Source organism: Misgurnus anguillicaudatus, chromosome 5 (genome assembly GCF_027580225.2).
Source record: "Misgurnus anguillicaudatus chromosome 5, ASM2758022v2, whole genome shotgun sequence".
NCBI lineage: Eukaryota > Metazoa > Chordata > Actinopteri > Cypriniformes > Cobitidae > Misgurnus > Misgurnus anguillicaudatus.
Window position 1 is genome coordinate 14,506,310 of NC_073341.2, and position 23,547 is coordinate 14,529,856.

Sequence of the window (23,547 nt, forward strand, 5' to 3'; positions counted from 1 at the left end):
ATCATTTACTCAACCTCATGTTGTTTCAAACCTGTATAAATTTCTTTGTTCTACTGAACACAAAAGAAGATATTTGAAGATGTATATAAGATAAGAGTGTTTGTAACCAAGCAGATCTGGGGCACCATTGACTTCCATAGCAGAAAAAAATAACACTTTCGAAGTGAATGGTGCACCAGATCTGTTTGGTTACAACCATTCAGCAGAACAAAAAAATATATAATATAATACAGGTTAATTTATTTATTATCATACTACAGGTCTGTTGAATGCTTGAATTTGATTGGCTGATGAACGTTCTGAGGTGTGCAATTATTTTCTGGGAAACGCACATGGCGAACGCAGTTTCACGCATCTCTCTTGACCGCATTACAGTTCCATATCACTTCGCATAGTTAACTGTAATAACGGACTAACAAAAACAACATGACAGATGATTTTCCGAGTCAATAACAGCGCTGTTTAGAGACGCACAGAGGTAGCCTCATTCACACAATCTCTCCTCTCTCTCTCTCTCTGTCGCTCTCGCTCTCTTTCTAATAACTTCATTAATAACTGCATTAGAATGCTATCAACAGCTCAAACCTCAATTGCCAGCTTTAAAATGACGTTTTGGAACAAGCAAGAGAGCCGTTGGATGAGACACGGAAGAAATAGTCCTACTCACAATACCCATTTAAATAGAAAAACCAGACGAATCCCTTAAAAGCATAACTAAACCCCTGTTCAGAGCCTGACTCCACCCACTGGCAATATTTGAAAAAAGTGGGCAGATTCCAATGGAGATAGAGGGGACGAACTAAGCTCATACCAGTGTGTGGTGAGATCGTAACAAGGGCGTGGTGATCTTGAACCTGCTTACATCACGACTTATTCTTTGGACCCAACATCCAATAGGAAAATTCAACTGCAGTAGCCACCGTTTAACCTGAAGAGGGCAGCACTCAGACGTTTTTACACCATATATTATAGTATTGAAACACTTTATATCCAAATGTCAAAAAACTTACTAAAATCAATGAACAGCACTATTAAAGCATCATTCTTATAGATCATTAACTAAAAAAAGTTGGTTTAGGGTTTAGTTACTCTTTAAATATATCATGTGATCGATGTCTTGAGGTGTGGACACCGTAGTATAAGCAGAATCCCTTTAAGAGTTTTCACTTTGATGCAGCATCTCAAACAAGGCATCACTGCACAAGATACAAGTGATGAGGTGCTTCATTTACCGTATAGGCACGTATAGCAAAACAATTTAAGACCGTGCAGACAGACACAAGTACGCAGCTCATGATGTGAACATTGCATGCGATGCATAACGGATGCGGTAACAGATTCTCTCAGCAACTGTGGCCTTGCCATGACAGTCCGGTTGCTGTCGGCTATGAAAACAAGGTTTTCAAGGTTGCTGGTGCACACAATGATGATTAACCAACAACCACAACCACTATCAAACGTGACCTCAGAAGAAGCGCCCGCTGTACAGTTTGTTACTGTAATATGAGAAAGAGGTGGAACAGTGCATACAGCCAAACAGATTTGCTATGAGGATGTCCATGAAGTGTCATGAGAGTATCTGGGTGTGGTGTCACAAGAAACCTGCATGACTTGTCAACACGTTATTGTGCATGCTAGTATTTGAGCAAAGAAAAGTGTGGTTTTGTATCATTTATTTAAGACATGACTGATAAAGAATAGTTTCCATATATAGCTCAATTGGTGGGGCATTGTGCCAGCGGCGCATATGGGCATGAGTTCGATCCCAGGGAAGACACACACTGATGAAAAGGAAGTTGCGAATTGCCAAATGCATTAATGTAAAAACACAATTGTAACACTGACCAATGGACACTATGAAAACCCAATGTTTAGATCCTGCCTGTATGCAAGCTGTTCAATGAAACATGCTTCAAATTGAAACCAGACAGCGAGTTTGAATTTCCCCTGTAAGCTCTCTCAGAACCCCTTAGTTCCCCACAGGACTTCTGCTTAAATTCACAGGGCCCGGGACAACGCTTTATGGTTGGGTCCTCTTCTTTAGGGTCTAAACTGATAATGATATAATGAAAGCTGCAGCCAACGCAAAGCCTGGTACATCAATATTCATCATAACTACTTTTACATTGTAGTTCATTATGATTATATACAATACTATACATGCATACTGTAAGTTTGATTATCATCTTTAAACATCTTACTAAACAGGTTTCAAACAGGCAGTCGCAACAGCCGACATCAGCATCATAATCTCTAAACGCTCAAAAGAAAGCACAACATTAGTCTCAGATTACAAAATTTCCTCTTCCCCCTCAGAGTAACTTCCTAACTCATATGCTTTCTTAGTTTTAGGAAGATGTCTTACCTTGAACAAAGACAAACTCCTTTAGTTCAACTCTTGTTGAAGTCTAACTGCACACACATCCAGCACGCACACACAAACATACACACCAGAAGGCAAAGTACACACACACGCACACACCTATATGTCGAGTCTCATGAAAGCTGAGAGTCTAAAAGGTATGGGTATAGGCAACCAAGTATTGGTTGACAGCTGAAAGGGGGTGTGGTCACTGAAACTGACATGATTTTATTGGATAAGCAAAAAGGGGGCGGGGTAGATAGTGTGTGGAGAAGTGAGAGGAGCGGGGGGCCAATTAGGGGCAGAAATGATATAATCCTTTACTATAACAAAAAATATAGATTTTTTTGGGACATCTGCCAGGTTGTGAATCATGTAAAGCAGTGGGCTAAAAGAAGGAGCCAAGTTTTTGTGATTTCATTACATGGGTTCACAGTACAGTATTTAACCGAAAACAAATAATGATCACTGTATACAGTAAACATTTCCCATATCAACTTTAGACAAATAACAAAAAACATAGTACTGTAGTTGAGTTTGTTAAAGGAATAGTTCAGTCAAACATGAAAAGGGCGGCTCACTGATAACATCAAATCTCATCCTTGAGTGCCCCGGGATGAAACACATGAGACAAGAACTCAACAAAACATTCAGCATTAAAGATTTAACTTTATTGACATGCCTGCAGATTTGAATTTACATTTTAGTCTTTCTTCATGAATGGATGTCAATCCCAAAAATCAGTTTTTCAATTTTTCATATTTGGGTGAAGCGGACATATCATGAAAATCTGACTTTTTTCATATTTAAGTGCTATAATTGGGACATCAGTGCTTCTAACAACCTAAAAAATGTGAATGTTTAAATTTGGTAAACCATTCTTTGCAAGCATGTGAACAAATAGGTCATTGACATGTGGCTACCCTTGTGAAGTCAGAAGGGGATCTTATTATAATAATACCACCCCTATATCTGCAACTATGCAACCACTGCACTGCCATTTAGTGCAAAGAGAAAATAATTGACCACACAATTGAGTTTCAATTTCAACGAACCACCGTTATGGCGATCAGTGTCTGGATTTCATCAGCTCATTTTCATTTAAAAAGGACATACCCAAAAACTACATTTTTGCTCACTCCTACTTAGTGGCATTTTTTACATGCTATAATAAATTATTTATGTGGTATTTTGAGCTAAAACTTCACGTGTACTCTGAGGACACCTTAAAGTCTTGTGAAATGTCTCATATAAAGGTGATGATTTGTGTACCTGCGGCGTGGTGAAATTGGGATCTCTCGTTCGATGGGGCTGAGTGGAGAGTACCGTCCGGGGGGAGTTGGAGTCCGACTTGACAAGGAGTTACTTCGGTAATCCACAGGAGAGATCTCCTAAACAAAAAAAAAGAGACAGGGTGTCAGGAAAATGCAGTTTTCGCTCGACTTTATTCTGTATAACAGAAAGCTTTTCATCCGCAAACAAGTCTGTATGCGTGCGCTCAGACATCTGGTCTGAGCAATTGCAGGAATCAGGATCTTCCCACCGTCTCTGACCCCAGGCCAAAGCACCTGTAGTCGCTTAGAGATGTCTACAGTTGATGTCTACAGGTGTGCTCACACAGTCCAAAGGGCAAAAAACCACCACCCTAGTATTTTTACAAGGATAATGAAACCCACAGATCACGTCATTTTTGTAAAACAATGCTGAAATTCAAAAAGTTGCATTTCAGGGAAAGGTCACATGTCCTCTAGCAGAACACCTGCAGTTATTTTTTGCCGTAAAAATGCAGGAATGTTAAAAAACTACTACTCTCACCTAGTAATGGCCTGAAATCAATTCAGATCTATATTTCATATCACTGATAGGCTCTAACAACAGCATTTGGGTGATGTTTGGGTCTAAAAATAAACAGTCTGCCTAACTTCCAATGGCTATGTCATATTTACATTTATATAGCAGATGCTTTTATCCAAAGTGACTTGCAGGGTATTACAAGCTATACATCTTATCAGTATGTGTGTTCCCTGGGGATCAAACCCATGACCCTCGGGCTGCTAGCAGTATTGGGGAAAGTTACTTTTAAAAGTAATTGTACATGCACACAACAAAGAAGCTCAGGCCGTCCGGTCAAGGACGCTTGTCAAAAAGTACGGGGAAGCTTGTTGATGCTTTGGTCGCTCTGAAGTCTGTGTCACCATGAAATGGTAATGGGAAAAAAACCTAATCCATTGACATTATAAACCTTTTATAATCGTTTTGGTCACATTTGGTCTGGATAAATAATAATTAGCTATTATTATTATTATTATTATTATTATTTTATTGCATCTATACAATTAATTAAATCTGCGTTACTGTAAAACATGAATCACGGATCAACTACGATAGCTACCTATTCTTCCTGCGTTGTGACTTTATGGATTCGTACATGGTGATATCGATGCTTAAACGATACACTGTGCAGTCCTACTGGCAAGACACAGACACATTTGAGTATCTATCAGTAAAATATTATAAATCATCAGCACGCACCGGGGACACCAACTATACCAGCTATTTTATCCCATGTCTCGTTCTTTTATAACTGGTCCCTATATGAAAATAAAGTAATAAATGATAGGAAACCCAGCAACAGCGATTATCAATTTCTCCTCCATTTTCTTGGAACTAATGTTTTTGGTACGAACGAAAGTTTACATCTTATGTTTCTCTGGAATCAGCCAGCAAAGAACGTCTAGGCTATATTCCGATTAGTTGCTGGCATTTGCCGCTGAACTGCGTCATAGCTCATTACCATAAAGTTGAGCTTCTCTCAACTTTCTGATTGGCGCTCTGGTCGCTCAAAACGCCCAAAACGCGCACTGATGGATTTAACGCTCCTTCCAGCTGAGAGAAGTCAGCTTCCTTTGAAAATGAATGACTTCCGGTAACTTTGGAAGCTCAAGTCTGCGGCGGAGTGTACGTACAGTAATGCATTACAATATTAAGTTACTCCCAAAAATTGCGTTACTTAGTTACTTTTCATGGAAAGTAATGCTTACGTTACTTTTAGTTACTTTTGTGTTACTTTTTCTTGTCTGAGGCTTGATCTCTTAGGGCCTTGCATGTGTTTTTTATGACTGAAAAGTTCTGCATTCAGAAATTGCATATTTCATCACAAAAATGTCAAGCTCTGGCCTGCCATCTCAGTTTCTGACTTAAACTGTTCCCGCACAGGCGCGTTCACAAAGTGCATAATGTGACTACGTTTAGTTTAATTCAGTACATAATTTTTTTAAATCAAATTAATTAAACTAAAAAAGTTACATTACTTTTTTTTCAAAGTGACTCAAATATTAGTGCGTACATTTAAAAAGTAATGCGATACTTTACTCGTTACTTCAGAAAAATGATATTTTTTACGTAATGCACATTACTTGCACTTGCATTAGCAACCATTGTTGGGGGTAACGCATTACAAGTAAGCTAAAGCAGCATAAATGTTACTAAGGGCTTATAGAAGCCCAAAATTGCACTCTATAAAGGGGATCGCACACCGCCCGCGACGTTCAGCGCCGCGCCGTTTTAAAAAAATTGAACACATTGTTTTCTATGGGTATACACACACCGGCGCCGCCAGGTGGCGCCTGTCCGCGCCACCCAGCTGTGACTCAGGAAGTTGCTCAAATCCCTGTCGCGCCACAGCACCACTCACATAGTTTAACATTAAATAACATCATATTTGTCCTAAATCATTAATGATTAACATTGGCTGATAACGTATATTTTGCATTTTGAAGTAGACGCTATCTGACGAAGCTCGCGCTATTTAATGTGCACTCGACGCGGCGCTGTGCGGCACTGAGCTGCGCGGACGGTGTGCGATCCCCTTTAAGGTGCATCATGTAACTTTCAGGAGGATCTCTCTTTTATCTTCAATATAATACATAACTATATTATCAGTGATGAATAAAGACTTTACATATTGAACTGTATCTACATACACCGCGGGTCTCCTTACATGGAAGTCACCGTCATGTTTCTACAGTAGCCCTAAACGGACAAACTGCTCTATAATGTGTTCGGTCACTATGTTGTCGATGACATGTTTGTCTTGTGGTGGCTACCGTAGCTTCACTATGCGTTTCGAAAGGGAGTGAGCTGTTGACTGAGCTGTTGGTTGCATTTCACAATCTCACTGCTAGATGCCGCTAAAAATGTACAAAGATAAAACAGGTGGGAGAAATGAACTGTCAGTGGTACAACACCTCACATGTCAAGACAACCCAAAAAAATTTTCACCTCAAGATGAAACCCGATACTAATTCTGACTTAAATTTTAAATATTCACATCTTGTCATCATCTCAGCTGGTTTCAGCGTCCGACTGATCTTTGACCGGAATCTAAGAGTGATTTCTTGGCTCTGGATACTAAAGCAAAATCAATTTCACATTTCAAGTCGACACGCAGAAGGACTGCATGAAGTATCTTCCGTGCGGAGCTGCTTACGGTCGTTTCTGTCTGGTGGAAGTGTGTGCTGGCAAAGACAAACGCAAGCGCTGGAGAAAAGCATGCTCGCAGATGTTTGGCTCTATACTGCTGATGGATGTTATCCTGGGCAAATCTTCTGACACCAGCTGTACGAAATTCCCCATGCAGGCTCTTAAATAAGGGAGGTTGTTCCCAAGCCATGAAATGACAAGTTTCACCCGGGGGGTGTTTGGCTCGCCACACCAAATTTGACGAAAGTGAAGCCAAGAGCATTTCCACCAACTCCAAAGCAATTATCAGCTGCTGTGTCCATCACATGATAAAGTTATGAATACATGCAGAGAGCCGACCTGTTTACAGACTGCCTGCATTTTAATATAAACTAATGTGATTTCTAAATCATATTCATGTGGATCTACTAGTATAGCCAATCCTAAAGGTCATGGGTTTAATTTCTAGGGAACACTTGATGGATCACATAGGTGTGCTTTAAGTTACCTTGAATAAAAGTGTCTGCTAAATTTATACATGTAAATCATTCATGCGTTTATACAAACCAGCATGGATATGCATCGATATACAGTGCCATCTGCACCTTCAAAATGGTCATAAAATGGTCCCTAGCTGTCATTGGGGCCGTAACCTCTTAAAAAGTACACAAGTGCACTTAAAGAGTGCATATTAGTACATCAAAGGTTCATATTAGTACCAAATCTATACATACAGTATCTGTACCTAAATGGTTCATAGGACCTTTTAAAGGGTATGGTTCTGACAGTGTACTGCATATTGTTTGCTGCACACATGACAGAGAAAATGTAATTTTTTAACTTGTTATCGTTTTCATAAATTAATAAAATTAAGTGTAACTTATACTTTTTTATTAGGTCATACTTTATATCATACAAGTTTGCAAAGATGTTTAATCATGCATAAAAAAGATGTTAAGGTATAACAAGAGTCTGACTGACCACTAGAGGGAGTCCTATGCAAGTCTATTATCAGTTTTATGAGGACACAACGTCTCACCTCCCATAATGTTTCCTTTTAGGTTTTGGTTTTATTTATTTTGGTTTTTATGAGTGATACACTCATTACAGTCAAACTTTCTTCCAGCCAAAACATGAAGATGTTTATTTGAGAAGGAAAGTGCTCATTCCCACCTCATCAAAACAAACCATTAAAAGATGTCCTGCAGTCTAAACATCTGCGCTGGATGGCAGAGATGGTGTCCGGCCTTTCAACATGAACATAATGGAAAAGCTAACGCATACAGTACATACGCTTGTACTTTTGTTTGCCTAAATTTATATAATTAAAAAGTTAACATTTTGTGTGCATGTGTTTGTTTGAATTGCTTTCATGCTGGATTGCAATTTGCTTTAATGGTGTAGTTTTAAATAATCAAAGAGCTGAAGTACAGTATTTGCTTTTTACTTCAGCAAACACACACATACCTCAAATCTGTCTTTCTTTTAACTGCCACACGCATTTATAAAAGGCTTGAATTCTTAACCATTCATAAACTAAGCATCATTATTACTATTTACTAGTGTAAACAAAGTCCTAAGCCATTAAAAGTTGTCTTAAATGTGAGGCAAATCACAAGTGCTATGGATGTGAATAATACCACAAATTATGTAGCTTAAAAAAAATCTTAAAATGATCTACGCCCTACCCATCTCTTGCCCTTCAAGCTATTTAAAAGCTGACAGGTTAGAAATTAGGTTAAACTTTATAATGACCAATGATTAAGGCTTAAAACAAATGAGTCTTAATGAATACACTCAGACTGATTTTGCGGTTTCTTGACACAAGCTGGCACAAGACTGGCATATACAAGGCAGATTTTCTTGCTCACATGTAAGATCAAATATCTGACAATGGACAGTGCCAAGCGCTTAATCACAAACTGAAGCAGACGGAGCATAAACTGGTGGATAGTTATGATGCTGAATCAGATTTAAGATCATTGAGTGCGTTTACATGCACAGAATAAGTGGATAACTATCAAAAATCTGCTTATTATAAAAACCGGTTTTCATGTGTTTACATGCAAATCAATAAACCGGCTTTGCAGATGACATCATTTACGTGGGATTGGGAGATTTGTCAGGTTTCTCGCAGGCAGTGACGTCACCACCTATATAGTACATATACTGTAGTCTTACAAAATAACTGCGGGAAATCTATTTTAAGCTAAACTGTTGTATGTCTTCATGTCTGCAGAACCTTTAAAAGTAATATGAGCTTTTATTTACGTTTATATTTCACACGTGGAGACATGCGCAGGTCAACAAAACTGCTAAGTCGGGGTAATGAGCAAAAAACTACCTGAGGAGATCGGTTTTTGCTTACGCCGTTTATGGGCTTTCTCCCGATAAAAGAAAACCATTTTACGCGTCTACATGACTCCACACATTATCAGTTTATTAAGCATAATGGGCGTAAGACTATGAAGGGTACTGCACTCATTGAGAGTAAGGGTTGACAAAGTTAGAAACTCTGGTACATCATGTTGTGACCTTTCTCTACTTAAAAGCAAAGATGGATGAAGCACTCCGTGCCCATATTCACAGCAACGTCAGAAAATTATTGCATGCATAAAGTCTGATGTGACCGCCCCTTAAATGACATTCTGGGGTCTAGATTTAGGTCTTGTCTAGGGAAGCAATGATTATAGATTTTGTTGGTATGGGTAAAGTCGAATACTGTATTTTTCTGTCTATAAGCCGCGTTTTCTTTTCATATCTTGGCTGGTGCTGCATCTTATAGTCAGGTGCACCTTGAAAGTTAGTATGAATTAATTTTGACATTTATGAGGCAAGAGACAAAATTACAGTCTACAGCCGTGAGAGTCCGCTATACGCTGCTTCTGTATTTTTGTAATTCAATGGATTCAGTGATGTGGAATGACGAGTCTGCGAACTTCATGCTAGTTGGCTTGTTCGGTTAATTTAGACTATTCAACCTTCCAGGTAAGTTCTTTATGCTATGGTTTATCGTTTAAATAACTGATAATATTACTGTAATGTACAGACATCTATTCAGCCTGCTGTTCTGTCTGCTATTGTTTATTTGAATAACTTGTCTTTCCAGATTAAATGTCTGTTCTTCGGCTTGGATTTTGTGACATAATTTTCTAAATAAACGTGACGTATAGTCCACTGTGACTTATATATGTTATTTCGTCTTAACGCATTTTTTAATGATGCGGCTTATACTCCGGTGCGGCTTATAGTCCGGAAAGTACGGTAATCACAATTGTACGATTATTATGGATCTATTTATTTTACAACATTAATGTATAATATCCGAGAGGCAACCTTCCGATCTCTCTGATGAAGCCAATACGGAAGTGACTTAAACTGCAATTCATCAACTGCCCGCTAGAGTCAATTCCCATAGACCCTAATGTTAAAATGCTGATGTTTACAGCCTGTACAAAAAGTGTTTTTGGTCTATATAGCTAATTCTGCCCTTCATGACAACTGTGAGGGGGTGACATTTTTTGTAACTCATCTGTTTAAATTATATTAAGCCTTAAAGTTTTGCATAATTAAGGGCGTGGCCACTCGAGTGACAGACGAACTGCCGCTGCTGTCACTAGAGTTAAGCTAGGCGGGCATGGTTTCAGCAACCACCCACCTCAGCTTTACCCACGTCTCTCCTCTTTACCAATTTTTTCCGGTAATCCGCAAGTGATGCGTGGTGACGTACAGCCAAGATGGCGATGCCAGGCACTGCCTACTTTAAGCTTCATAAAAGCTCTTAACAAACCTGGGTGACGTCATGGACACTTCATGCATTTTTTTACAGTCCACGATAAAATCACATGAAAACAATTTTGATCAATTGTTAAATTCTTTTGTATTTTTAGTCTGTGTATTTTTCCACAATTCTTCGATAAAAAATGGAAAAAAAAACTAGCTGATTTTTGACCTAAACGGTATAGCAGCCTTTCGAAACTGGTATTCATTTTAATGATCTTTTAAATAAGTGTAATTTTACATGTGGACTAAATGTCTATTTGGGTTTATTTGAAGTTTTAGTAAAAATGATAAGAACATCTCAAAACGAATAATAACACGATCATCCTGGACCAGGTACTGCGAGTCGTTTTGCCAGGTGTAGCTGTATATTACACAAAAATCAAATATAAATATTAGGGCTGGCAGCATTAACACGTTAACTCAAGCTATTAATTAATTAATCATTAACGTGTTAAAATAATTCAACGCAATTAAATGCAGTCAGTCAGACCACCAGCGTCCGGGCTTGGATCCACGAGCTTAGAGAAGGAGGTTTTTAATGCTGCACAGACCGACTGAATTGTGGCTCTGTTTCACGTACGCATGCAGGTGCACACACACACACAAACACAAACACACACACACACACACACACACACACACAAAACCATGTCCAAGAACAACTAAGAAACACATCACATGCTTATTCTTTTGAAACGCTCTCACATCATGAAGCACGTGCCTCTTGGTGATTCGTGAAACAGACACACGAGGTGTAACGGAGCCTTAACGAACATTGTGACATTTCACAGAGCGGTTAATTGTGAGAACGGTTAATCGTTGCATCCCATGTCTGGTCTCTCCATCAATTTAACTTTATCTTCTTAAGCATCTTGTTTAATCATCTATCAGTTGACTACTGTACTTCCGATCATATAGTAAATAAATTCTCCGCTCAACAAACTGCTAGCGGTGTCATCTGTCTGTAGCCCAAATGGGGCATGAAAGTTACTTAAGTGTGTAGGAGTGTGTTTAAATTCCTCATCCAAATATGATCGATGGTAACAGTGATACCTATTTAAGTAAACACGACCAACTAGGCCGACAAAGACGACCATGACATAACACGGTGTTGGTAGAAAAACAGGAATTTTCCAGGCCTTAGGTGCATGTAGATAAAAAGATTGTTGAAAACCTGCCATACACAAATCACCCTGCTTGAAGCGTGTGGCGATAACTCACTGTGCTGGTACAGCACTACCCTGCCTCCAGACGCGGTGCCCATCATCATCATGCAGTAAGATCTAGAAAAGCTCGCCAGGAATGCAGTCGCACCCAAACAAAAGCCAAATGACAGAAACAAACACACTTGGCTACCCAGGAAAGGCAAAAGAATAGCCGACATGCAACGTTATACTTCATTATTTGACTTGCACTTGATCTCGTCTTTCTGGCAACCACTGATGGGGTATAACTCCAAAGTGATCGATTGTGTCTGAGCTTGACCATTTATAGAGTTGACCAAGTGTTTTAGTTTGCTAAGGGTGCATTCCCTTCTTGCCCTGTGTATGTGAGTGAGGATGTAAGCTGTGTTTGTGTTGGACTGAGGTTATGAGAAGGAAAGGAAGTTGATGTGCAATCACAGGCTTACAGTACACACACACACTTGCTTTTAAGTTTCCTCCGGCTGGCACAGTTCAGTGCATCTGATAGCTTTCATACACTGTAATCAGTGTTTCTAAACATCCCCAGGACGGCACTATACATAAACATTCACACGCGCACATACACTTACTGTACCTGCCTATCTTCACGAGGAAATACCTTAGACTATTGTTATGATATAAAAGTTAGTTATAATTACAACTGTACACACAAACCCAAACACAAATCTTAACCCTACCCTTTAAAAAAAATCTTCCACCAAAACACCAGTTACTACAGTTGTCAGAGTTTAACTTATGACAGTGGTGACTAAAATCAAGTTACCACAACAACCTAAGTAAAAATAACTATAGTAACTTTGGAATTTTGGAACTATGGTTACAATAATACATTAAGTATGGGTGTGTTAAGATGACCAATATAATGCATACAGTAAGCCTAACAGTACAATGTCTCTGTCATTACAAAAAAATGTTTCTTCTATGGCATTGTAGCACCTTCATTTTTAAGAAATGTGGCTGTGCAAAAAATTTAAACATCAGAAAATATGTGTTCTTGAAGCTTTTCATAAATAAAAGAGACAATCATTAAAATGATATATTAATTAAGATTATACATTTACTTAAGGTGGGGATCTAAAGGTATTACATGCATTCTGACTTGTTAAAGGTCCCGTTTTTCGTGTGGTATTGAAGCTTTGATTGTGTTTACAGTGCACAATATAACACATGTTCTGTTTTTCACACAATTTACTTATCTGTAAACCGCTGCTTTTACTGTCCTAAAAACAGGCTGATGTCATCCTTGTTCTATGAAGTTCCTCCTTCAGAAATACGTATCGAGTTCTGATTGTGTGGTTTGTTTAGTGTGTTGTGATTCGACAGCAGCTTAGCAAAGCTGGCGACTGATGTATTCCTGTGGGCGGAGTTTAGTCAAAAACTCTTGATGTCATTCAACCGGGAAGTAGACGGCTGTAGTCCAAACTGGGCTTTGAAAAGAGGACTTCTGTTTAGGGCTGGGTGATGTGGCCCAAAATAAAAATCCACGATTTTTTCACAAAAAGTCCGATTTACGATTTAAATAGATTTTCCCCCCTACTAAAAATCATTCTGCAGATTGCAAAAAAATTGTTCAAAACAAGTTTTTAAAGAGTAACTAAACCCTAAACCAACTTTTTATAGTTAATGGTCTGTAAGAATGATGCTTTATTAGTGCTGTTCATTGATTTTAGTAAGTTTTTTGACATTTGGATATAAAGTGTTTCAATACTACAATATATGGTGTAAAAACGTCTGAGTGCTGCCCTCTTCAGGTTGAACGGTGGCTATTGCAGTTGAATTTTTCTATTGGATGTTGGGTCCAAAAAATAACTTGTGACGTACGCAGTTTCAAGCTCACCACGCCCTTGTTACAATCTCACTACACACTTGGTACGAGCTTAGTTCGTCCTCTCTATCTCCGTTGGGATCTGTCCACTTTTCTTGCATTTTTCAAATATTGCCAGTGGGTGGAGTCAAGTTCTGACCAGGGGTTTAGTTACGCTTTAACTTTATTTCCACAGTATATATGGGGACCATATCTTTAGCAATGTACATTGCGACTGCATCTGTGATCATTTTCCAACTGCCCCCTTCTTATCATACAGGATAGGTACTGGTGATGCGCGGGTCAGGATGTTTTTTAACCCGCAGGCCCCACTTTTATGAAAAATTTGGCCCGCTACGCACCATTGTATCTATTTTTCCAACTCGCCCTGTGATGTAAACAAAAACAGGCTTTATTTCAGCCTAAAAGTGCTTGGAAACAGCTATTAGATTACATCGCCCTGTAAAACTGGCAACAATACGCTTAAGTTACCATAGAAACCAGCATTGTCATATTATAATGATAAACATTTTTAACATTTACAAAGCAAAGTTTGTATTATCTACCGACAAATTCAGACCTTAATATCTCTTGCACCTCGTCTTTCATCTTCACTTTTATTTCTCTGTTTATTTTATTTTTGTGGCTGGCAGCGGAAGCTACTTGGCGCTTTTGTGATGTAAGGCCAACAGTGATATCAAGTTACGTTGCTACGTAGCCTACGTAATTGAACCTTATCAAAGAACCTAATAAAATAGGAAAATAAACATTCCCAAATATTTATTAAAGACTATGGGGTATTGCACGCAACAAATGTTTTTTTTTAAATGATCCGCTCTGCAATAAAGTGACAACTTTACCCGCCCCGCGGGTTACGAGACAACCCGCATCACTAACGTTACTGGATGCAGTTTGAAAACTTTTCTAGAAAGTGCTGCAGTAAATTGTTCGTACCTTTGCTAGCAACAGACTTCTAACACACTTTGCAGCAGGGTGTTGTTTGTTTTGTATCTGACGCCGCAAAACTGAACCAATTCCAAATAACAGATGAAACTGTGCCTTTCTTGGGAATGCGTTCTTCCATGCTCGCTGCCATGTTGTTTGTGTATCTCTATGGCAAACACGCGGGGGAGGGCTGAGCCCACTCGGAACTACGGGAGCCCAGAGGGGTGTTTTGGCGGATGTTAAAGAAGAAACAGATTTATTTCAAACAAATCGATGTTAAACTACACATTCGAGTTAATCGATAAAATCGATTTATCGCCCAGCCCTACTTCTGTTAAAGAAAATATATGGCCTGGCATAGGGGTGGGCGATAAACCGCTAGACATGATTAACCGGTAGAAATGTGGCAACCGGTAGAGATTTTGGACTATCGTTTCTATCGAGGTTACACGCCCATGTCACGCTCCTGTGCGCGTGGTCGCGAAAACGTAACATTTGTACATGTATTTAAGCACTGCAGTTTTAAAACAAGTTATTTTAAGCCATTGAAACACAGACAACAGATCTGTATTGCATGCGTTCTCTCTGTGTGTCAGGAGCGGACAAGTCGCGCCACCGCTGCTCTTTCTGTCTGTGAGAAGTGCGCAAGTCGCGCGACCGCTGCTCATTAAGCTCGTGAGCATTTTTCCCGCTTTATTGACCTTAAATACACATACGCGTCAAAATTCCCGTCTTTGCAAGCATCCTCATAAACACCACCAGTTAGGTCTTAAGAGAAAGTAAACAGCTAAAAGAGAAAGCCCACAGTGCATTATCCGGACTTTGGTCTTAAAGGGGAAGTTACCTAATTTAGCTCCTATCTGTCACTCGTGTTAATCAAACAGCATTAAGAGAAAATCTCTCACTGCTCTTGACTAAATCACTTTTCTACCTTAAATAAAAATATATATGGGGCTATACATACATGCATAATTATTTATTATCATTTTTATATCATTGACTGTTTATCTTCAGAGAGCTTGTGTTTTGTTTGTTTTTATCTTCTTTCTATGCTTGTATATGTTTTTTGTGAGAATTATGAACCTTTCTATGGTAACCTTATTAAAACATAAAAACCTCTACCGTGATACATATCGTTATCATGATATAAAATTAATCCTATCGTGATAGAAGATTTTGGTCATATCGCCCACCCCTAGCCTGGCAGTAAACTTTAAGCTTTATCATTTTGCAGGTATTATTTATGCTCTTACAGCAACCTTACATACTAACTAAACTTTAAAATTTGGGATCAAGAAGAACGTGACCTTTAACACTGTTGGATTCCTCATGCATAGGCAAAAATGTCAAAAAAGAATTTGGATGTGTGACTGAGTATTTCTGTGCTGAATGTTTCTGGAAGTTTTTTTTAAACATGAAAGATTTATACATAACAATCTGGCTCAATTTCTTTTATGGGCAATTTCAGTGCAGGAAGTACAGTGGAAGTCCTAATATGGGCACTTTAACCGGAATAGTGCACGTACACCAACCAAGAGCTGACACGAAATCACCATCAAACACAATAAAAACATAACATAATAATAATAAACATGTTTTGACAAGTTCTCATTTTGGAACCAAACTCTTCACTTAAAACGGCACAAAATAAATGTTGCTTAAATAAAATACATATATCTTTCCTATAATGTTGCATTTCATTGTAGAATTAGAGCATTGCGTCAGCAGCACAAAAGGTCATGTGTTCGAACCTCAGGCAAAACAGTGATTAAATGTATACTAATAATGTACTGCAAGTTGTTTTGGATAAAAGCATCTGCCAAATGCATAAATGCAAATTAATGCCTCAGCTTGCTGGGCTGTTTGGCTATGTACAGCTAATCTTCTGAAAAATGCAGTTAAGTTAGTGGAGTCTCCCAAGTTCACTATTTCCAGACACTGCAGCCGAGTAGCTGTACTGCTGTAAGCAAAGCATCACAGGACCTGTACAGTAGGTCTTCTCTTTATATCCATTTACAAAGTAATTAAACACAATGCTTTCAGCTTTTATTAAATGCGTTACTGACAAACACTCAGTCATATGCATTTCACTTTCAAGTTTATCATGCTGTAATCCGATTAATCCTCAAAATCAGCACAGAAAACACAAAGTCGACAGATTCCAAGTGAACTAAGCTCCAAATAGCTGACTGCAGAGTAAATCAAAAGACGAAATGTTAATAATTATAATATATATGAACATCACATTGTTTTAATATTACATGACATCACTAATACTCCGACTGGTGTGTCGCAAATGTTGCATGACTCTTTGTATTAAGAACGCACATGACTAGATTCAGCCTGCTTTTATAATGTTTTCATTTCCCTAAAGCTATTCGCTGTATGAGAGCCTTTTATAATGACGTGCCACGGGTTTGTTTATGATAATAATGTGGAAACCACACGCGTCGTGCCAGGGATTGTATGCGGCCACTCACCCCCACATGTTCGCCATAACATTTCTGTTTGAGCCTCAAAGGCACATGATTAATATGGTGCGGTGTATATGGTATGACTGTGTATCACAGAACGCAGTGTAGCATATGCAGGGAAAGAAATGAACACTGTGCTCTTTGAGTTTGGGCACTTGGTCCAGTCTGCCTGTGGCTGCCAAATCTGCAGCAGTGCTGGAGGTGCAGAAAGATACTGACAGGCGAGGACTTCTTGTATTTGTGATTTACAAATGCTGCTGTCAGCGTTTCTTTTCTTGCACTATAAAATGGTTTGGTAGGAGCTACTGTATGCATTACAGGTATTTCCCCAGCATCAAAACAGTAATTTAATGCTGGACCTGTAATCGCTGCTTAAAATTGATGCTTTGGTCTGCAAACGCATGCAGTATTTGTTAATGCTGCGAATCTTCCAAATATATCAAGAGCTCAAATACAAAACCCTCTAAGTGCATCTGATCTGTTTTCTTATAAATGACTCAATGGATTCTGCCAACATAGTGGTATTTCTGAATGACCCGAGGCCGAGATAAAGAATTTAATGAACGTATAATACACGCAGAGAGCTTTCGTCTTATATCAACTCATCATGGGTTTCCAATACAGATCCTTGACCAAAAGACTACACACTGTCCCCTATCATATATTAAAATGAAGCTTTGGACCGTGTGTTTCATGTGGATCTGAAAACACAGCAACATTAGTGGCTCCAAGCAATGTTTATCTACCAGCATATGCCATGTAGGAGGCCGATCAGCATAGACAAAAGAGACAAGGGGTTTGTGTCCTCATATTGTTCTGAAGCTCATGTGTTTTGTTAAGTCTGGAAATTACATTAAGAAGATATAGCTCAATATGAGCCATGTCCAAAGGTTTTATTGGCTTGGATTTGGCAATCTTCAGAAATTAAATCTAAATTCCTTGAGCCAGGAGTCTGTGGATGTTATATTGCAATCAAATATGCCACGTTTTTTCATGGAGAATTGGAAAACCTATCTATGAATGCCAAAGGATTCAGAAGAAAATACATTCTGATTATAGACCATACAGATTTTAACAGGAGAACAAATTTGTGCATTTTTTAAATATTCAGGTAAGCACCTGTACAGTAACTATTCAACAGTTGGGACACATCCAGATAAGTTTAAAGGGGACAGAGAATGAAAAACCATTTTTACCTTGTCTTTGTTGAATAATGGTAGTCTACCCATATTCATAAACATACAAAAAGTGCTAAACATGCTAAACATCTCAGTCTCATAGAAATTCCTCTTTTAGAAATTTCAGCCCGAAAACAGCCCAATCTGAAAAACTGATGCTTATAACATCACAGGCATCTAACTGCCCCTCCACTTTAAAATAATTGGCTACATTTTTTGAGTGGCAGCAAAGTCAGCCAATCAGTAATGAGATTGCAAGTTAAGCCAAATAGGTGCAAAACCACTTGTTTAAAATCCTCCACCCTAATAGAGCTATCTGAGAGAGGTTTTAGGAAGCTTCTAAGGCATTACAGACCCAAACAAAAAAAAATTTGTCTACATGTCACATCACAGAACAAGGATAAATACTCCGTTCAACCATTCCATGTCACCTTTAAAGTTTACAGTATGTACAGTATGAGACATCCAGACACTTTACACACAGATATTACTACAGTAAACACCTACAGTAAATATATCAATGTGCTGAATAAGGACCACAATCTGCTCCGGTACTTCAGATCAAATGTCCTTGTTCATCTCTGTGCATGCTGAACTGAAATATACAATAAGGATGTCATACTTGTGTGAACAGCACTGCGTTTACCCTAAAACCATAACGTGTGCCCTACAGTCATCCTTAAAACTGTAGGTTAGTACATAACTGTACTTTGAAACCCATGGCCCTTTAATTTTAGAAAACAGAGCTGTTTAGGCAATTGGATTTCTATGGTGGTCTACTGTATGTCATTTACTACAGAAGTGATCTCAACGATCAGACAGGGCTAATACAAACCATATGAGTGCACTCATTAGAGATGTTTGATGCCTGCACCCCACCAAGTATGCATCAAATGTAAACGCACTGCATGTGTAGATACACAAAAGGAGATAAATTGAGAATGAGATTGTATCAACGGTACTCCAGACATGGTTACTAACCCAAAAGTGTCACAAGATGTTATCATGTGTAATGTAGCATTCACACCAGTCACAGAAGAGGCAGCAAGCGCAAGTGATTTTCGGCGCGAATGACGCAAAATGTACAGAAGGTGCAGCGCGGATGATGCGTTCTGCGCGAATTGAGCGTTGCCATGTGAGTTGAAAATTCTGAACTTTGGTGGATTTTCGTGCAGCGTAAACCAATCAGGAGATTGCTCTAACAGTGACGTGATTACAGGAAGCGAGCGGAGGCAGAAAAACAAAACAACAATGGTGGACAATCATCATCGCTACACGAGATAGGAAGTAAATAGGAGGTAAAAGGATCTTGTATGGAAAAGGGGAGTGAGGAGGTCAATCAATCTGGTAAGTTTACTCAATTTGAGATATGTAACCCCCTCCCATAACGCAAATTTCCTCGTGAATGTCTCGAATGACTAGAATATAGCATTTTTGCCGCCTCTTCCACGTCTGATGTGAACGCACAGTTAGGCATTGATGTTCCCCTTTGTCTTGCATTTATCTGATGGTAGCTTCAATGTATTCCAAGTAAGGGGGCAACTAACAATTATTTTCATAACCGATTATTTTTTTTCCGATTAATCAACCAAATTTCTTTTTGACTTATTATAGCTAAATTTGGGGTGGTGCGGAATGACCAAAAGTGTATTTCACAGAATAAGTCATTTTATTTCAAGGTATACATGTTTTTGAGTTTATATATTGTTTTTGATTATAAAAATGTACAGAAACTCACTCTAGCTTTTAACTAAATGCTCACCACAGTTATAAAATATGAGCAATTTAAAGTTAATAATGTTAAAGTGAAAATGCCCAGAAGATAACAGTTTAGTCTTGATAAGACAGAATCTTGTTTTTAATTGAGTTATTAATTTTATAAACTACACAGCAAATTTAGCAGAGTTAAAATTACGGTGTTAATGGAAATATAAAGAGTTCGGAGATAATTTAACACTGGATTGAGTTAAAACTATTTTATTTAACTCTATAAAAATAAAGAGTTGGTGTCAAAACAGAGTGTTACCACTTTTTTAAAAAATTAACTCCTACAGTGTTTTGTAAGTGGAGTTTGTTAACTCTTAGGGTGTTAAATAGAGAAGACCTCCCACTGCAGCACACACTGAACCGTGTTTTTGGATGATGCAGTTCAAGCAAAAGGTCATCTCTTTTACTGTAAATGGTAAGTAAATGTTCAATAAATAACATATTGATCAATAATATTTGAGAGTTGTGAGTTGTTATGCTTTATATTGCTGTTAGTATCAAGTTTCACATTAAGTGTCATGTGTTATTGTCATTATATGAATGCAGCAGTTGAGTTTAGGTCTTAGCCTCCGATGGAGCAATTCATACTCATAATGTTTTTGGAAGTTTTTTTGTTGTTGTTTTTTGCTTTATATGCTGTTTAAGTTTAATATATATATATTTTTAAATCCATTAATGTGTGCAGGAGATTTGCTTTGGGGACTTTAGAGGAGCACAGAAATAGGCCTACATGAAAATGTCTTCAGATGAAGAGCAATTTTATAACAAAGTGAGTATTTTGTGCAAAACATAAATTGTTTTTTTTTGCATTTTGTATTGTTTTTTAATACTGAAATTGTCCCTTTTATTTTTGTTTTATTAACAGAAAAGTTCAATATCCAGTCTGAAGGTCTGACCATCGAGGATCATATCACCTCCTTACAGCTACTGGTTCATCATATTCTGCTTTTAATATGTGAAGACCAACATTGATTTTGGATTGAAATGAAGTCAAACTTGTTTGTATGAACTGAAGCATCCTATAAACTGTGTTTACTGTTGTTATACATTGGGAATGTGCTTTTTAGTTGTCTCGGATGTTAATATGTTAATTTAATGAACACTTGAATGCATGATACATTGAGGACAATTTTTCTGTCATAAATAATTGTTGATCAGATGACATTTAAAAAAAAATCATTAGTAGTTTTAAATGAGAATGATAGATTATACTGCTGTATTGTTACATTAAAAAATGCTGTTTAAAATAAAGTTTTTTGTCCCAAATGTACCTTAATATGTTTCTGTCTTTACATTTACCATATTAACACCATATTAAAAAAATATAACACTACATTGGAGTTAACAAATTACACAGAGGGAGTTAATTTTTAACAAATAAAAAATATTTAACACTGATAAGTGTAAATTTATAGTTAGATTTTTAACTCTGTATAGTGTCAATTGCTAACACTTTAAAAGAGTCAATGTTCTAACACTTTCAAAAGTGTTAAAATAACTCTATTGGGAGTGGACCCCATGAGACACTTTTAAAGTGTTGAAATTAACTCTCATAGAGTTATTCTGAGGTTCCAGATTTTGCTGTGTATTAAAGCTATCATTATCACATCAGCCTTCATTGAATTTTGTATTTATGGATACATTACATTAAAAAAGGCAATATGTAAAATGAACAGGTATAAATATATGCAAAAACCTAAAGGCAGGATAAATACCTGTATATGAGAGACAAAGCTCTAGATATTATAAATATGACAGGTGCTATAATGTGATGATCAAAGTCTGTTTTAAGGTCTTGACGCCCTTTATTTTCTATTAGACCTTAGCATTTGCGTCTTTTTTCGTCTTTCCGATCAAATATATTTGTAGTCTACTATAAGCAAATGGCGTGTCAAACTACATCGCTCCAGCAGCACACGTGTCACTGGTATAAACGCGAGTTTTGTCTTGGCTTGCTTAAAGTTCAGAAAACTTTACAACTATTAGCATTATGTGTGAGAAGAACTCTTTATTTGGCGTAACATGCTCCTTGCGCGTGCCTAGAGAGACCTCTGCATGCTAGAGACCGGCCGGCTGCTGCATGAGCACAGACAGAGAGAGCGAGCAAGCGAGAGTCTCACGGCGAGACCTGCGGTGGATTCAGTGGCACTTATGATAAAAATTCCACAAATAACTTTATTTTTTATGAATGAATTATTTTACATGTTTCTCCGTCACACTAACATGCGTTAGCCACGCCCACTTATTTGCATTCCGCGGAATAGAGGGTTTTCACGACGCGTCATCAGAGCTGTTGTCCCCATATTGGAGGCACTCCGCATTACAACAGAGCACAGGCACTGATGTATATCCCGAACGTCGTCAAGGAAAATGGTTCATTATTGCTGTGTTTGAGGTTGTACCATTAGGACAGTTTGAGAAAAACATTTGGAATATTATCGACTTCCAAAGTTATTAAAAACCAGGGAAAGGAATGCAAGAAATTATCAGAGGCGGCGCTTGTGGTTGGCAAAGCTCAAGAAAAAGAGTAGTATTGTATTAGAAATATGATTAAAGTACATAAAGTTTAAAACAAGTATGCTTCTACTTGTTGTGCCTTATTTAACCCTATAACTGCCACTGCCCCTTTTGAGTGGGGGGGTGAAAAGGTGATCTGCACGTTAAAATGACTATAACTCTGGCATTCTTTGGTTTAGAAGCAAAATCTTGGTCTCTTTTTTAAGAAGACAATTTATAGTTTTACACTGAGGTGTTTGAAGTTGTAAATATTAAATGACAAAAAGTTATACCCGTTTAAATTTATTTTCAATAATAAAAATAATGCAATAAAGTATATACTCTCTAATCAAATGTATATAAAAATTAAAATGTTTTACTCTCAAAACACCACACCAATAAAGACACAAGTCTCAACTAGTTCTGAACCAAATTTTAGGTGAAAATAACAAAAAATGAAGTTTCTGTCACACTTTTAGTGGTTTTACCAACCAAGGCCACTAGGTGTCAACGGTTAGTTGCAATATCTTGTCAAAAGTTGATAAATTACTGTCTCTGCATTGTGTTTAATGCAAAAAGGTTTTGAAATATGAAAACTACATTCTTAGAGCTTTCCAACGATATATAGTTTGTCAAGATTTTTGAAGATTCATATATTCATTTTGAAGAATATTAGAATTATGAATATATACGAGTTCATATGGACTCCTACTGGGTCAGTGACAAATAACAAAATGACTGTCCCTAATAAATTTCCATCATCAAATGGCCTTGAAATATGAAAACTACATTCCTAGAGCTTTCCAACAATATATAGTTTGTCAAGATTATTTCAAGTTTATAGGATATTAGTGTTATAAATTTATAATCATTTATATGTATTCCTATGGGGTGAGTGACATTTAACAAAATAACTGTCCCTATACAAATTCTATCATCAAATAGCCTTGAAATATGAAAACTACATTCCCTGAGCTTTCCAACAATATATAGTTTGTCAAGGTTATTTCAGGTTAATGGGATATTTACAAATAAATATGTAATAACATTTTGGGCCCAACTGTTGGTCTGC

The 23,547-nt window shown here is 37.7% G+C and overlaps 1 protein-coding gene across 2 annotated transcripts in view; it reads right to left on the minus strand.

Annotated features, from left to right (window-relative positions):
- pdlim2 (PDZ and LIM domain 2 (mystique)) overlaps positions 1-23,547 on the minus strand; it is a 90,729-nt gene that overhangs the window by 6,255 nt on the left and 60,927 nt on the right. For both annotated transcript variants that reach the window (XM_055168298.2, XM_055168297.2), the window contains exon 7: positions 3,635-3,753. In XM_055168298.2, coding sequence (XP_055024273.1) covers positions 3,635-3,753 — 119 coding nt within the window. The remainder of the gene's footprint in view (positions 1-3,634; positions 3,754-23,547) is intronic.